At 38.8% G+C, this 16,650-nt stretch overlaps 1 protein-coding gene across 1 annotated transcript in view; it reads left to right on the top strand.

The window, feature by feature from the left end:
• Nucleotides 1-9,745: 9,745 nt before the first annotated feature.
• LOC138934904 (uncharacterized) overlaps nt 9,746-16,650 on the top strand; it is a 33,733-nt gene continuing 26,828 nt past the window's right edge. The window contains exon 1 of the mRNA XM_070299054.1: nt 9,746-9,858. Coding sequence (XP_070155155.1) covers nt 9,746-9,858 — 113 coding nt within the window. The remainder of the gene's footprint in view (nt 9,859-16,650) is intronic.

The following is a 16,650-nucleotide window of genomic DNA, read 5'->3' as shown; positions in this document are numbered from 1 at the left end:
GGTAATAAAAGAGAGTTTGGCGTAACCCTTTTCACGTCCGAGCATCCCCTGAGAGTCAGAGACATATACAGCCTCTTATGTAAACGACTATTCAAATATCGGATCCCGAGTCGCATACCTGTATGGCTTGGGAATCCAGCGAGTCCTTTGAAAAATCATGCAATTTTGAGAGGAAGGATACGGAAGCCGATCGCATGCAACGTTTACCGGACCTCTACTATGTGTATTTACGATGGATTGACTCACCTCTTTCGGAACCCACGTCCGAACGAATATCTTTGATATTCATCTAACGCATTTGAATGAATATCGTTCGTGGGACTTGGCGCGTTTCGGGAAAACTTCGTAATTTCCTCCCTAAAATTTTCGCAACCGCTTCACCTGCATCGTCACGATCAGGTAATAGTGAGACGACACGTTACGAATGTATTATTCGAGTGTGGGAATGCCAAATATATTTCACGTTTCATCGTGACTCGCTTTTACGCTATTACCCCATCCTTTTCAATCTTACCGTTCTCTTTTAAGTATAGCGGGAAAAAATATGTCTTACTGTATCATGTGCATGATTAATAATGTATATTTCATTGCAATGTATGATATTTTTAAATTTATATAATAATGTAATATTTTATATAATATTTATATAATAAATGTATGATATAAACGTTTTTTTTTTTTTTTTTTTTTTCCTACTAAGGTGTCACATCGACAGATGTGTTGAAACACGGAATAGTCCTTTGGTAATTGCCACACTATATAAACACGGTGGTTAGGCGGAACCGGAAGTGAGGCTGGAACCATTTTTACGAGATTTAGACTTTATTTGTTTTCCGCGCATCACTTTTCACTCTTAGGTAAGACTTTAGGCGTACTCGACACGCGTCTCGATGTCGCTAAAATGCCAACCGGAGAATTTGAAAAGGATCGTAAAAAAAAAAAAAAAGAGATTGGACGGTCAGAACATATTCCGCTTTAAAAATAGACCGAGAACTGGACCATTGGTTCTGAACGCTACGTAAAGTTTCACACGCAGCGTCATATGATGCCGGACCTGCTTCCACCCTCTCACGTTCATCCGGCCCTTTTCCGTCCCGGACGAGTTCAGCCGCGTGTTTTTCTCAAAAAAGGGATGCACTTCGAATTTTTCCCCAGAGATTACAACATATAAATATATGAAACGCCTATCCAAACGCTAATGAAAAAGAAATCTATTTTATATAAAAAATCATCTGGTAATAAAATTAACAAAAAAACTTTCTTTTCGAGCACTGTTATTGTTATTGTTATTTCATTCGAGTATTCACAATATTGTTGTTTCGTTTTCAAAGATAAAAATTATTGTCAGCATTGATTCGAAGAGAAAGCGATATATCGTATATAAATATCGGTCTTATTATTAATTATTTTATTATGTTATTGCGTTCTCCTTTTTTTAAGCTCGTTTAAAAAAAAAAAGTTTATAATTTGAATTGTAAATTTTTATGCCCAAGGATTGCAGTCGAGTAATATAGTTGGGTATAAGTTCACGAGAAGGTCAGAAAATTGCGTTTTATCCTAAGCAAACGCAGAGTCTACGCCGTGTATTATGCAATCTGTTGTTACAGCGTTGTAAATCTTTCCATCTAATTTTTGCTGCTTCTTTCTTTTTCTCAGAGATATTCCATCAACGAAATTGCAAATATCCGATTTTATCTCTGTATTTACTTTCAACTATTCATTTTTGAAATTCGACTATTCGTTCCACCATTTGCCATAAATTTTTGATACGCATTCGTGATATATTCAAGATACCGGAGATATCCCTATGCACTTGCTTATCAGTTCCGGTCTTGTTCCCGTGTGTGTCATACATGTGCGAGGATCATATAGGAAGCAACGTGACGAGCGTAAATACATCTGCGGGGTGCGGCAATATTTACTTCCGCGTACAAATAAGCCAGTGTTCCTCTTAAGTAAAACATGCTGCCGAAAAATAAATGACACATTTATGCTTAACGAATAATAACATTTAATTTTCATTCCGGCCATTTAATTATAAGCATATTTATTTGTCTTTTATAACAGTCTCTCAAAAAATATGCAATAAAATATTTTTTAATACGGATATAAAGAAGAATCTAATAAAATGTACGTATTGGAGTTGAGAAACACTGATACGGTGATTTGATCGATGTGATCGATAAAATACGATTACCGATTAAAATCCTCCTATATAACTCGTTCGTTTGGAAAGCGAGGTACGGTCGAAAGGTGTAACATCGCCACGCGCGCATCTATTTAATTAAGATATTTAGAAAAGCATAATTATATGAGAGAGAAAGAGAGAGAAGGGCTGCGATGGCGTATCTAATTCACGTGATACGGTATCTAACGCTAATAGAAAACACAGCTAATTTAATCACACGTTACACGGTTGTTGATCTTAAATTGATTTTGTACCTAGGTATAGGTATACAAATCTATACCCTGTCACAATATTTCATTATGAATAACAGCGTAGTATTATGAATAGTTTATAATCTCTCTATATATAGGGTAGTAGAAAAAATTTCAGAACTTAAAGAGAATACTCACTAAACCGAATATAAAATTGAATATATATATATATATATATATTCCATATGTATACATTCCATATGAAAATATGTGTATTTCTTTTCTTAAAAAAATCTAAACCGAGATTTTTATCCGTAAGAGAAAAAAAAAAGTTAATCCGCAAAAAGATTTTGTTTAACTAAGGAATTTTTATGTAAGAGGAAAAACCTTTTTTTCTAAAACCTTTACCCTATCGTCTTACCCTTCTACTTTATGACAGCGTTTTAAGTAAAAATAGCTTGTACAATCCTCTTGTGCATGCATTTCGAATGGTTAAAAGCGATAATAGTATGACTACGTTTACGCTTACAAATTTGGTACCGATATAAGTTATCACGTGTGCTTGATACGAGATGATACGTACTTGAATATGTATGCGAGTAACTTAAGAGACTCATAAAGTACGTAGATAAGAAAGAAATTTACCCGAGTTTCGAGGTATACGATTTATAAGGGGCACTTTTTGTAATTGCGTTATGTTTACGATCTTTCCAAGAATATTCGTCGATAATAAAAAAACCATAAAAGAGACAGAAGGAGAGAAAGAGAGAGAGAGAGAGAAAGAAAGAAAACTTTATATTTTTAATTAAATTTAGATTATTTAATTTTTTTCGTATTCTAGTTTGTTCACTATGCCCTTATACGAATAAAATTTGATATAACATTGATTTAATATAATTAAAATATAGAACAATTTATAAAAAAATTAAGCAAGAGAGAGAAAGAGATAGCATAATCGTAAGGATGGAGGAAGGGGCAGCTGGGTTAACCTTTCACCTGCCTTTTTATCCCTGCCGGACGACACCTTCGATTCGAAGATATCGTCCGGCGCCGATAACTTGAAGTCTACCCGATGGAGATATCGCTGAGACGAACAAATACTTAGTCCTCAGTTCTTTCGAGGCATTGTTTATGTTACTTTATCGTTCCTAGGTACTGCATTTTTGATAAAAATGGAATTTCGAGATGTGTGTTTCTACCGTTTTCTTTGCGATGAAGAGCTATCGCGTTATACTGATAATATGAAAATGTTAGTCATATATTCATAGGATGATTAACGTAATATTATATTTATTTACTTAATATATATAAAAATAAATATATATTTAAATATAACCGAGTATATAAACGTGTTTCAAAATTCGATATAAGAAAGATTGATGTAAAATTATTTTAAATAATATCAATTACATATAAGTGCAAACTATAATTTCTAATGTAACGATATGAAGATAATTTCTAAAATTTTTATTCTATTCCTTATTATTCTGATTATTATCCTCGTTCTTGATATACTTGTTACAAAAGCAATCCGAGAAGCCGCGTTTCGTACGACTCAGCTATCATTTAACATTTTATCAATGCGTCAGATTAATACCGTGGGCTCATCTATCGTTTAATTAGTCGCGTTATTCCGGTGACACGTGCCGGACATTCGGAGCCGCGGTGCACATCTGCAAAACTAAGACAATGGATAGGCAGTTGCAGCTGCTTGAAAACAACAAATGGGATGGTTGCGGAGTCGCGATGAGAGCGGGAAAGAGAGTAGATACACGACGAATTTATTTCATTAGTTTGCACCCCTCGTTGTCCGCCAGTTAAAGTAGACGCTTCGATTATGGTACGTTCGATCGTTTCCGTAAAATTTATGTCTATCTCTGCGAGCAATTTTACGCCCCAATCCCTCCTCTAATTTCGCTCTTGTTTTCAGACGTGCATCCGTTGCAACTGAATTACTGTAGATTACGATAATTTTTAAAACTGTATATTATAAAACTACACTAATTTTCTCGAATTAAAAACCGTGACATTTATTATTCTTAAAGCTTAAATTACCTTTGAATATCTTTTCTCCCATATTTCGAATTTTGTTTATTTTTTCATGTTTATCGAATGGCAATCTTTTCATAGAATTGTCATTGGATAAAGTTTCTTTCAAAATAATGATCATTATCGTGACTCAATATTACTTGTGCGCCAAATTACACAGTTGACACAAGTCGAAACACGTGGGGGAGGGTACGATCGATTCGCCTATGAAGATTCTAATCCCTCGGTCGTAACGAGTTGCGATATGCCTCGTTGCCCCTCTTCACACTCTCCAATTCTTCGCTATCGATGATAGCGGGCACAACAAGATCCTTCACTCGTTCGCTTTTAAAGTTATTCGATCGTGCAATCGAGACCCAGATCCAATATGCCTCGTTCATTGTGCCAAGCTACGCTATTATTCAAGCGAACTAAATCGCGCGCGATGCGATAGCTATCGATAATGGGACATAGTTGTATCAAAATATACAGGAACTTGAATCAAGAAATTGAGAAAAAGTTACATTGTGATATGTCAACGCATAGACCGATAGATGTTTTTAATAATCGGGTGTTTATGTGCAATCGAGATCTCTCTTTTAATCTCTCTCTCTTTCTCTCTCTCGCTATCTCTCTCACACTCTCTTTTTCCATGTAGGATTTAATACCAAAAAAAAAGTTCTTTCGTCTAATATTTCCGGATCTTTTCTCGTATCCATTTATTGGCGGTAGCCAGCCAGCTCGGTATGCGTAGCTTCCTCGAGGGGCAACTCCCAATGGAGATGCACCGCTAATTCCACTGAGTCGGATTTTCCTAGCAGATAGTAATCTGCCCAGAACGCGAATGAAAGGATCGCAGATCGCAGTATCCTCAGTATTATGTTGCGTCACGTTCTTGCATCCTTTGCCTCGAGCAAACACACACATACCTGCTCTTTTTTACAGATAACATCGAAGTCTCCAAGATTTCGCGATAGATGACAAGGTATATCGTTCGGCGGATAATCTGTCCATTAGTTGTCACGATTATACAACAAGTATTTCTAATACTTGTTACGTGGAATTTTGAACTTTTACGACTTTTACCGCCGGATGGACGAATCATCGATTTGTTTCCCCGCGAGTATCGAAAGATCCCTCAACTACGGATTTTCGTCTCTATACGATCTAACTGCGACGTCTTATCCATGCAAACATGTCTGTTTGTCCGATAACCATGGATTGCACGGTAACATCTCGTTGTCGCCCCGAACGTGTCCTTCCAGCAGTATCCTGTCGGAGGGTTCGCGTTTAAACTTCTCTTCGCGCCGGTAAGCAAATATTACGAGCCCTTTTCCGGCATATCCAGGAAAGATCACGTCTCGATAAGCTCAAAGTGGCGAAGACTCACAGCTATCTCGATGTATCGCTTCACGTAGCGGCTTACATAGGATAGTGAGAGAGTGGAGGATGAATCAGCGAAAATAAAATTCTTACTTTTGTCTCTTTTTATACAGTATATCTCTATAACCGCGTAATGCATTTGCAAACAGAGAGATGAATTTCTATATTTATTTTTATATTCATATTTCAGAATTTTTACGTATAACTGCTTATTTTCAACTTTTAATATCTCAAATGTTTGAATCGATTTTACGCGAACGTTCTTTCGCGCGGTAAGAAAACGACACCGGGCCCCCATAACTTATGTCCGTCTTGATTCTTTTAAGATGCTGTAACGAAGCAGCATTCGTGTGCTAGCGTTCTGTTCGCAGTCTGTAAAGAGTTTAACCGGTGGGACGCAATAATTCAGGATGGGTTCTATGGTCAGTGCGGAACAACCTGAAAGGGCTAAGATATTTATGGGTCGCAGCTGATCTTCCATGCTGCGTTTCCCATTTTCAAATAAAGTTAGAACGTATTCGCCAATAATCAGTATATCCCCACTGAGACTAAATTTCTATTTTATTTGTGCTGTCCTTAAAACCGATAAATAAATTTTTTTTATTATTATTAGCAGTATATGTGAAAAAAATTGAAAATTGCGGTAATTGTAGATTATTAAGTTTAATTTTTTATTACTATAAATATTTAATCGATAAAAATTGATAGTCGTGATAATAAATAAATTAATAATAAAACAAGTAATAATTTGTCAGAAAATATATTTTAAATTTTAAACTCACGCACATAAATATCATCTTTCCAATGTCTGTAACAATTCTTAAAGGCATCCCCGTGTTTACACCGTTTAAATATGAAACTCTTCGCATGGTTGCGTATCAATAAGACAGTCGCAATCCCTCGTAATCCTTCCAAAGACTCGTCGCCGCTTTCTGTCGTCGTCACGTATGTGACCCCGAGGAAACCCTTTCACGCGGTCGAGCGCTCTTTCTTCGAATCGTCAGCCAGACGAATCAACGAGACTTTCATTGCACCCCTTTTGCTCCCTCTCTCTCTCTCTCTCTCTCTCTCTCTCTCTCTCTCTCTCTCTCTTCCCGTTTCAGCTATTCTCGCCAATGTAATCGAGTCGGAAAAATAGACTACCCTATAACCCCTTCGAATCTCCACCAGCACGTAGACTTTAGGGAGGTGAAAAAGAAGCGTGTTTTGGCAGGCCACGATAATGTCGCTGCACGAATTTTCTTTGACGAGCTACCGTAGGTAGCGCTAATGGAAGCTAGCCCGACATTCAAAGGTGGTAGCTCGTGAAACGCGATCAGGATTTAACCTCCCCCCCCCCCACCCCTCTGCTATTTTCACTGTGCCTCACCGTGTGCTAGCTTTACCCTTAATCCGCCTACGCCGAGTGGACACCGCCACCGAGATACAATATCAAAAAGATCCTTCTCTCTCTCTCTCTCTCTCTCTCTTTCTTTCTTTCTCTTTCTTCTTCGTTTCTCTCGGTACTTTCGCACTGTATATACCATCAACTCTCTTAGAGTGATCCGTCAAGGCATCATAATTTTCGTCACGTGTCGTTACCTGACGCGAGATCGAGTTTCTCATATCGCGCTTCGCATAATCTTTTCGATTGCCGAGATGTCGGAAGGATCGAAGCGTAAACGGTGCACATATATCATGGGAATGGCTAAAAGTCGCGCTCCATATACGTTATCTAGTAATTAACGAATCTATAGATTTGACCAAACGCATTCGAAGTAGTTTAAACGCAGTATGTAATAAATCAAAACTTTTTAATAAAGCACATTCGCTCCCTGAGAATCGATGTACTTGTATCACGCATGTTTGAAAAGAGTCGTGAACTTTTGTACTATCGTACTCGTAAAATCGACACTTCCTGTATTCTTGCATCATATGGGACATCAACCGCTACCGCATGCAACGTGTTGGGATGAAATCGAAAAAAAAAGCATCGCTTCCTTCTTTTAAAATAAGATTTTGGAAATCATCATATGATATGTATAAAGAGAAATAATTTTCTATCGTCAAAATATACGAGATGATTGATTTCAAATTCAACACGCGATTAATGACATCTTCGAAAATTTAAAAAAAAAAAAAATATATATAGAAAAATGTTATATGGAAAAAAAGAAGCTTCCTCTCTTTCTATTTATATCTCGAAAAATGCTAATGAATTCTTCTAAATAATTAAAAGTTTTACACGTTTCTATTTACATCGTAACAAATGTCTCGTGCTCTTGACGGAGACAAAAACGAATATCTCGCCTTTATTTAACACGTCGGTCAGAAATTCCCGATATTCATCAGGCAGCCCTTTAGACCCAGAAATTCCCACGAAAATTTCATAGTCTAAATTCCAAGCCATTTGCTGGACGTATCTGCAAAAGACGTTCGACGATACCGATAGGACTGACCGGAGAAGATTTTGTCACGGTCGCGAGTCTGATTTATAGACGAATGGCAAAAAGCCACATTGCGGGTTCTCGTAACCCTTACCTAAAACTGGTTGAGACGACGGGACCCCCGGGATTTAATGTGCAGTCCGGATCTACCGCGCAATAACGAGAACCTTTAAAGACTCCATTGTCGTGCTCCGGGATTTGTACCGCAACGATTTTCCAAAGCTCCAGTTTCGAGAAAGAGAACTATCATTTTTAACGCAGCGCGAGATCATTTTTTCTTTGTGAGAAAAGGATTATATTATAAGGCACTCTGCCGTTTTGACGACATTTAAAGAGGTTACAATTTTTCGTTATTATTAACTCTTTCATATTAATTCTTGTATAAATAAAAAAAAAATTTATTTATTTATCGTGATATTAATCTCAAGTATTTCATTTGAGGGTATCAACGTATCGCTATTTTCTATCGGAGTCTCATTGCCACGTTACGTAAATTTTGCTAGATAAAACATCTGTCTCATAAATATTTCATGAGATTACAAATAATTATGCTAATATTCATGTTCAAGCTCGCTCAACTGTCCGTCTCATGTCGTCGCTGATGGAAGAAGGGTCGATCTTTAAAACAAGCCAGTCACGCATCGACGCGCCGGTAGTACATATATCAGAGATATTCACGAGAAAAATATGAAAATAAGTGCATCGAAACACACATAAAAAATGATCCAATGTATTGCGAAATTAATTTATTTGAAAAAAGTTTGAGAAAGAATTTTAATTATAATTATCTGTAATTATAAGATAATAATAAATTAGATGTAACTATAATTATCAATTCTAATTGTGAGTTACTTAACATTATTTAATGAAATTGATAAGGCAAGATACTTGGCAAAGATCGAGATTTTATTCAGCGAATTTCATTATTTCGGATTATTATGCAGTATGGAATTTTCATTCAAACTGATGAAATGGACGAAACGATCGCGCGGATGTAAAATAGAGATGGAAACGACGGACGCATCGGGTTCGGAGTGCATACAGTTACAGCCTGCATCGTAACATCTGCTACGAGGCCACTAACAGTCTGACAGTCCGACCACGCATTTGCGCAACTGTCGCGTCGGCGCTTAGGTCACGAGACAGGAAAACCATTTAGATTCCCGATGATAATTACCGGTGATCGATGCTGATAATAATATATCTTTACGAATCGAACCTTGCAACTCCATGACATATGACGCTTTCCCCGCCGAATACGCGCAATATGATTAAAAAAAAAAAAAAAAAAAAAAAAAAAAAAAGCGATACCCTGTCAGAATTTTTTTCATGTAAATGTCTCTTGATCTCTCGATTGTAGCGGAAGTTCATTTCTTGACGAACTTACGTCTGCATTATTATTCTTCAATCGTCACAACGGTGAATTATGTCCAAGGGAAATTACGTCAACGAAACGCAAGCGTGAGTTGACTATAAGAGATCCGCGGGAGAAGAAGAGAAGTGAAGGAGCGAATATACGGTGATGCCTAATGGTGTTATTTGAGATCATAATGGACAGTGTCTGCGAGAATAAAGGCTTATTCTTGCCGTTGAAAGACGGCAAGCGACGCAACGACAAATGTGTTGATGGCGGTAATAAGAAGTAAAAGCAGCCCTATTATTGTACAGCCGTGAACGTCCCGCTACGGTTTTATTTTTGTCGCTTTTCGTCGTGGAAAAATCGGCGCCTCTCCGGCGCAAATCAAAAGAACGATGCGAAGTGTCGTCCGTGCAATCCCGACAAGTGACCTCCCCCCCCCCCTCCACCCCCACCCCATTTTCATTCATCTTCCGCGGCTTGCAGCGCCGGTCGAGGTTCCACGTTCTAAGTGTGTTTTCCATCACGACGCAACGTGCGTGCAAGGATACGTTTTTGACTTCCTGAGCGCAGAGTTTCCATCGCTTTCACCCACCCTCCTCCGCCACTTTACGGCTGAGTTCTTTGGCGTTGCCTCGAGTATCCCTTAGACTTTTCTTCCTTTCCTCCTCTCATTCTCCTCTTTCTCCCTCTCTATTTTTTTTTTTGTCTTCCTCAAACTGTCGTCAGAGAAATTAAACCTGTGTCGAATTTCGGCCATACGAACATCCGGTGGCTACGAAGAGTTACCGCCCCTTCGACCGCTTTGCCGACCTCGCAGTTTAATATATAGATGATAATTCAGAGTATTTTCCTGACACGCTAGTGCGTGTATAAATATACAAGATAAATATATTCTATACGTAAACAATCGCCGTGATTGTTAATTTAGCTTAGATTTAATCACGAAATTAAATTAATTTACATTAGCGTTAATGCAATCGTATATTATTCTTTCATATCTGTTTATTATTATGTTCGTGCAGCTAAGTAACTTATCACCTTACGGATATCAATTTTCGGATACGGTCTTTTCACACACACAGTAGCTTTAGCCTGTTCTAAGGTAAGGAACAATCGGATTCCTTTGCCGCGAGCTCGCTCGTCTTACGATTTTTCGCGCTAAGGCGATGATATTTCATGCCATTGAATGGCCAGCGGTTCTTCCGTCGTAAATGTAAAGATCAAGTGAGCGAGATTGTCCCCTTTCACCGTCACCTCGCAAATTCTAGCTCTAATCTATGAGTAATTGTCCTGGCACAAAGGTGGAAACGATGCCGAGATTCGGTGACCTGAACCTACTCTGACAACAACGACGTGCCTTTTCCTTTCAATGCATTTTTTTTTTTTACTTTGGCGATCATCCATGTTAGCGATTAATCTTCAATTATGGCGCCGTTGACAGCCATACTCGTAATACTTTTACGACCATTCTGAAATATTCGAGAATCTCGAAACTATCGCTAAGGTACTACGGTAGTGTATGAAATTTATTTCAACGAGAAATAAAGAGAAAGAAGTGGTAAAGAGATTAATTCAGTATCATTTTAAAAATTTCTGTGCACGAAATGGTTAATTTTCTCTGTTTTTTTTTTTTTTTCCCCCAATAAAACACAATCGACATATTTGGCTAATATATATTTTGATATTTAATTCAAAACTTTTTGCGATAAATCCATACACACATCATATCGATAGAAGAATAATTTCGGCATTGATATCTCTAGAGGCTTTAACTCGCGACTTTTTTTTATTTTAGCAAGTCGACGCATTCCGAGATCGCTTTTCGACATGACGCGATAAAAGATGGCGACCCCGTTAAGGGAAGGGTATTATTTCGGGCCTAGCTTTAACAAAAAGTCCTCGGGGCTCCGGAGACGATCGGGTCACGGATGATCGAAGGATCGCGGCGGAGCAGGTATTGGTTTTTCGAGAAGGTGTCATTTGTATCGGGCGAAAATATGTGGCATCCGACGCGAGGATATTGATGTGCATCAGGAGGGGTTGTCATTGTTGCGCGCCACCCCCTCGAGGCACGGCTCATCCGGCGCAAGGGCCCTCCCCGTTCCTTCGCGGGGACGATAGAACTGCACTTGATATATTGGAACTTTTGTACCCTCCCCAGAGAGAGCGTGCAGTTCCACGCAACAGCAGCCGGCAGTATCCCTTTATATTTTCCGAAGGATCGCGCGATCGCCGGATAACTCACCTGCCCGCCTTCGATCTTTAAGGAAGTCGATGCCTCGCCAAAAAGCTCAATAGCGAATTAAGTTTACGTCGCGTAAATGCATTCCTCCACGTATCGTTTTTTTTTTCCAGCAGCGATTTTGGAGACACGACGCGTTATTAATTAATCGGAGTCCGGTAGCGATTTATATGGAATAGGATATTTGGAGGTGAAACGATTATTGGCTGGACCACCGTAGTAGTTTTCACCTTTGGCAAACGAAGCTGGCTTTTATTATATTTTCTCCGGATTAATTCCACTCGTCTTCGTTTCACGCTCGGCAGTCGGCAAACAGATAGAGACAATAGCGGAAAAGATCGCCACGTGACTAGTCGAAACGTAGAGATACGTGAAAGAGAAAAGAAAAAAAAAAAGAAGAAGAAAAGGTAGCGCGAAGAGACGCGACGAGAGAACTGTAAATCATTTCTGAGATCATTACTGTTGCTGTTTTCGGGCCAACTTTCGCGTTATGGCGGTCTCCGATGAAACGAAAGCGGTTTTTGCGCCGAGTGCTTTAACGCCGGCATAAAACGCATCGTTAACCGTTAAGGGACCGAAAGGAGGGAAAGCCCGCCACCGCCCTTTCCACACCATAGTTTATACGGCGCTCACTCACACACGCGCCGCAACATGGACGCCGGCCTAATAACTCTGCGGCGTAAATGATGGATGTTATTTCGGTGGGGCCAACGTCTCGGGGCGTTATTATGAGGCGGTTTCGCGAGTCGATGGAAGATTCGTGGAGTCATTCGCGAAGCTTAACGGGAGCCGATCAACGAAACCTCACGGCCGACATATGGGCGCCTATGGCGCCCCGCGATGCGGAAAATATAATTGATCCTCGCTCCACATGTGGGCAGTTTTGCTTAAAAATTATCGCCGTGCCAAGAAATGCCCGAAATGTGAAATCAAAGTAAAGAATTATTTTTTCTAAACAGAATTGACTACTCTCGCCGATAAAAATAATGATAATTTATCATCCGTATATGCGTTGTAAAAAGAATATAAAATTACATATAAATAAATAATGAAAATTTAATAAAATTTTAATTATTACTCTGCAAAATTTTACTCGTTCATGTAATTGTATAATATTTATTTTACAATGTAAAATTCGTCGATTCGTTAGCAAAGGAGCGCGTATATTTTATAAATGTGACGATATCTTTCGAGAGGGATCGTGACGCGTAAAGATTTTGAAGGATTCGACAATGCGCGATGCAGCTGGCAGTCGAGAGTTGTGTGGGTGCCTGCGGATTCGAATGAGCGACGTGCGTGACGGGACGGAATAAATAAAAGTGCGTACCGAGAGAGAGAGAGAGAGAGAGAAAATCTTCGCGGCGCAAGAAACGCGCATTATGGCGCGTGGCGGGATTCATGTGTGCTCGATTCATCGTATTTTCTTTCTTCTTGAGAAGTTTGCGCCGAAACTTCTTTTCAGCTCGAGTAGATCGATTCGTTAATCCGCCGAAGGATTGCTTGACTTCATTTAGTCCGGAGAAAAGACTATACATTGATATCTCACGCGCGAAACGCGTAGCATGATTTTCAAATTTATGAAATTGAAAAGAGAAAAATATAAAAATATATTAAAACACATATCTCTGTCTCACGAATATTTTTTTAATTATATGTCTTCTTTTTCGGAAAAAAGCAAATTAACTCGCTTTTTTAAAGAATGCCGCTGTCCCTTTTCATCATCGTCTTGATTATTGTTTCGGATTTAAAATAATTATCCAATAATTTATTTAGCTAGGTGCACCATCAAGCTCTTGAAGCTTCTTTATGTTTATAGAAGTTTCATGTTTATAAAAGCTATGAAAACTGCGTCAAAGAACTGACTATTATTTCATGGAGCTATCTTTAAAGAAAAGAGGAAATAGAAAGCTTGGGCTAAACCGTTCGAAAGGATCGTATAACCCGGCAATTATATCATTCACTAGTAATGTGAAAGTCGAAAACCTTAGGGTAAATTACACGTCAGACAGCTTGGTCTACCACCAATAAATTTGGTCCGTCAATCACTCACAGCGCAGTTGTCGACAGGCAGGTAGCCAACGTTACGGAAAGCTAATCAACGGATTAGTGCAAAAGTTGGAAATGCGAATGGCATCATTTTACTGGTTCTTCAAAATCGATCGGAATTTTCCGATCCGAATCACATCGATTTTCATCCGCCGCGCGTTATTTTCGATTTACACGGATATTTCGTCAGATACCGAGTAACGAAGAGGCTAATCGCGTCCTTATGATAGATAATATAAATGGCCGATGTTGTGATTATTCGACATTGTTTTTTTTGCGAATTGTGTTGAAAAACACAAATTGTGTCAAAGAAAAATTTTAGTTTCTCTACCATTTCTATTCGATTAAAAAGGAGTTTATATAAAAAATTTATATATATTTAAATTTTTCCCTAGATATTTTATAATATAAAAAGAGTCTACAAAATTCGACGAAGAAAGTAATTAAATTATTGTAGTTGCACATTTTTAATAAAATATTCCAAGTAAACAGAAAATCTCTCTTAGATTTCTATTCGTTTAAAAGCAAGATTTACGCAACATCGATCAGTATAAAACTCATTTTTTCAATTCCTTTCCTTTTCGAAACCTTTTTCTGGGTTGCCACGTCTTTCGGAAGCCATTTGTTAGAAAGGAGAGCAACTCAAGCGAAAATAATACACGGACCCATTCTGTTCGTTTCGCAGAAGCTATAGCCTTATGAGATTTCTACGCTCATTCAACTCGAGACAAATAATTTTTTTTTTTTTTCAGCATTCCTCCACGCTCAATCGCGCGCTCGAAAACTAATTTCATCTAGATTTACGTCCAATTAGCAAAAATCTGAAATATGTTCGTAACTTGATAGTTTACACTCTTGAAATCACGCGAGAAACGAATCCGAGACCGCGTGGTTTTCGCATACGGTGCAAAAGTCACGGTTTTCGATCGTGCATAAAATGTCGAGACTCGAGGAAGAAACGAGAAACGAATTTAATCCGACTCGTTCAAGAGTAGGACTGATTCTCGAGAGCAGATGCGTATCCCGGAAAGATCCGAAATTCCAGATATCCCGCCAATTTCTCCTGCGGGTTGTCAATATCTGTAAGGGCCCCACGACAATGGCCGAGGGGTGGAAGCGGCCTCTAAGATACTCGTTCGAGCCGAACAATAACATATTGCAGAATCTCCGGGGCATCTATGTACGTGTGCGCGTAAACACGCACCCTTGGACGCACGCGAGGGTGGTGCGAACGACGGTTCTTCTCATGTGTGGATCTCTCTCTCTCTCTCTTTCCCTCCCTCTCTTTGTATCTACTTGTATATCTCTTTCCACTCGAGTACGATCGTAACCGTCGCGCATGACGAAGGAACGAAGATGAAACACCCTCTCGAGTTTCGCTACGTACGAGTGGATTACGCGCTCGGAGTTACGGAGCGATTTTTATTTCTTTTTTAGCAGTCCATGTACGTCCAACAGGCTCAACTGTCGTGATCGGATTTTTTATAAGAGAAGAATTATGAAACATATACATCGACTTTCACAGCACTTTAGATTCTGGTGAAGGTTTTCTTCCCTTGTATGTAAAACATATATTTTAAAGTGTTAATGTTAGGGAAATAGACTTTATATATTCTGGTCATTAATTTATATTCTTTTTCGTTTGGTTATAAAGTTTTTCAGCAACTTTCACCAAAGATCAATCCTAATAGTAATTAAAGTACAATTGACTGCATTTATCTTCCATGGACCATAGTGCTCTCTAAATAGAAATAACGGTAATTGTATTGCACGCTTTAAAAGATTTTTCTCAAGGAACAGACAATAGGTTACGGTAAAACTGAAATCATTTGTGAGGTAACATAGTTTAACATAGAGGCCATAGAATTGTTTTCGAGTCGCATACTCAATGTCAATATATATATATACCATAAAACTATTGACTGTTATACTCCAGTTTTACGTAACTTGCAGATTTATGAGCTCGACGCGTTAGGATTTTGCCACTCGAGGAAAAAGTCCTTGCACGAAATTGCACGCTCGGAATCTGTATCCATATCACGCCGTCAGAATCTTTCAAATTTCGCTTGGCAAATTTACGACATTGCTCTAATTTTGTCTCACGGAACTGTTTGATATCTGTATTTCCCCCTTTGCCATCACACGGGAGTGACATAAAGACGAGAAATCCTACAAACGGAGAAAATGTAATTCTTATTTTTTTTATAAAAGCCGTTATACTTTGTTATCGCCTGAATCGTATGAATCGTCGAATGTCATCGACGTGATTCCAAAAAAGGAAGAAATACGACGTTGAAAATCGAATGACAATTTTACGCAACACACTTTCCTTCCGCGGATAATATATAAGGCATGACGGTCATATACTAAAAGAAAATCTTTTTCCGGAATGTGCCAAGATTTTTCTTCCAAATAGACATTTTTGCTTGAAGGTCGCATCGCCATATACATGTACATATTGAGGATGAAGACACGTAACGGGTCTCTCTTCCAGGGATCGTTAAGATCGCGTTCTCGACTTTTCCTCCTATGCGCGCGGGGGGAGTAACGAGAAGCTTGTCAGAGGATCGAGAGAGTCGGGATGGTGAGAAGGAAGGTGCGGAAGAAAAGGAAAAGATTGTTGCGAAGGAAGAAGCCGAGAGTTTAATGATATTCCTGATTACGGCGGCACGTAGAAGAAAAGAGAGAGAGAGAGAGAGAGAGAGAAGTGTGTGAAAAAGAGAGAAGATGAACGTAGAAAGGGACAGAAATAGAGTGAACAGGGGAGAGGAGCGGTAGAGGGGATG

The sequence above is a fragment of the Polyergus mexicanus genome, unplaced genomic scaffold (genome assembly GCF_030449975.1).
Source record: "Polyergus mexicanus isolate NDT 795.1 unplaced genomic scaffold, iyPolMexi1.0 SCAF_7, whole genome shotgun sequence".
NCBI lineage: Eukaryota > Metazoa > Arthropoda > Insecta > Hymenoptera > Formicidae > Polyergus > Polyergus mexicanus.
The sequence above is the reverse complement of the archived record's forward strand: the minus strand, read 5'-3'. Positions and strand labels throughout refer to the sequence as shown.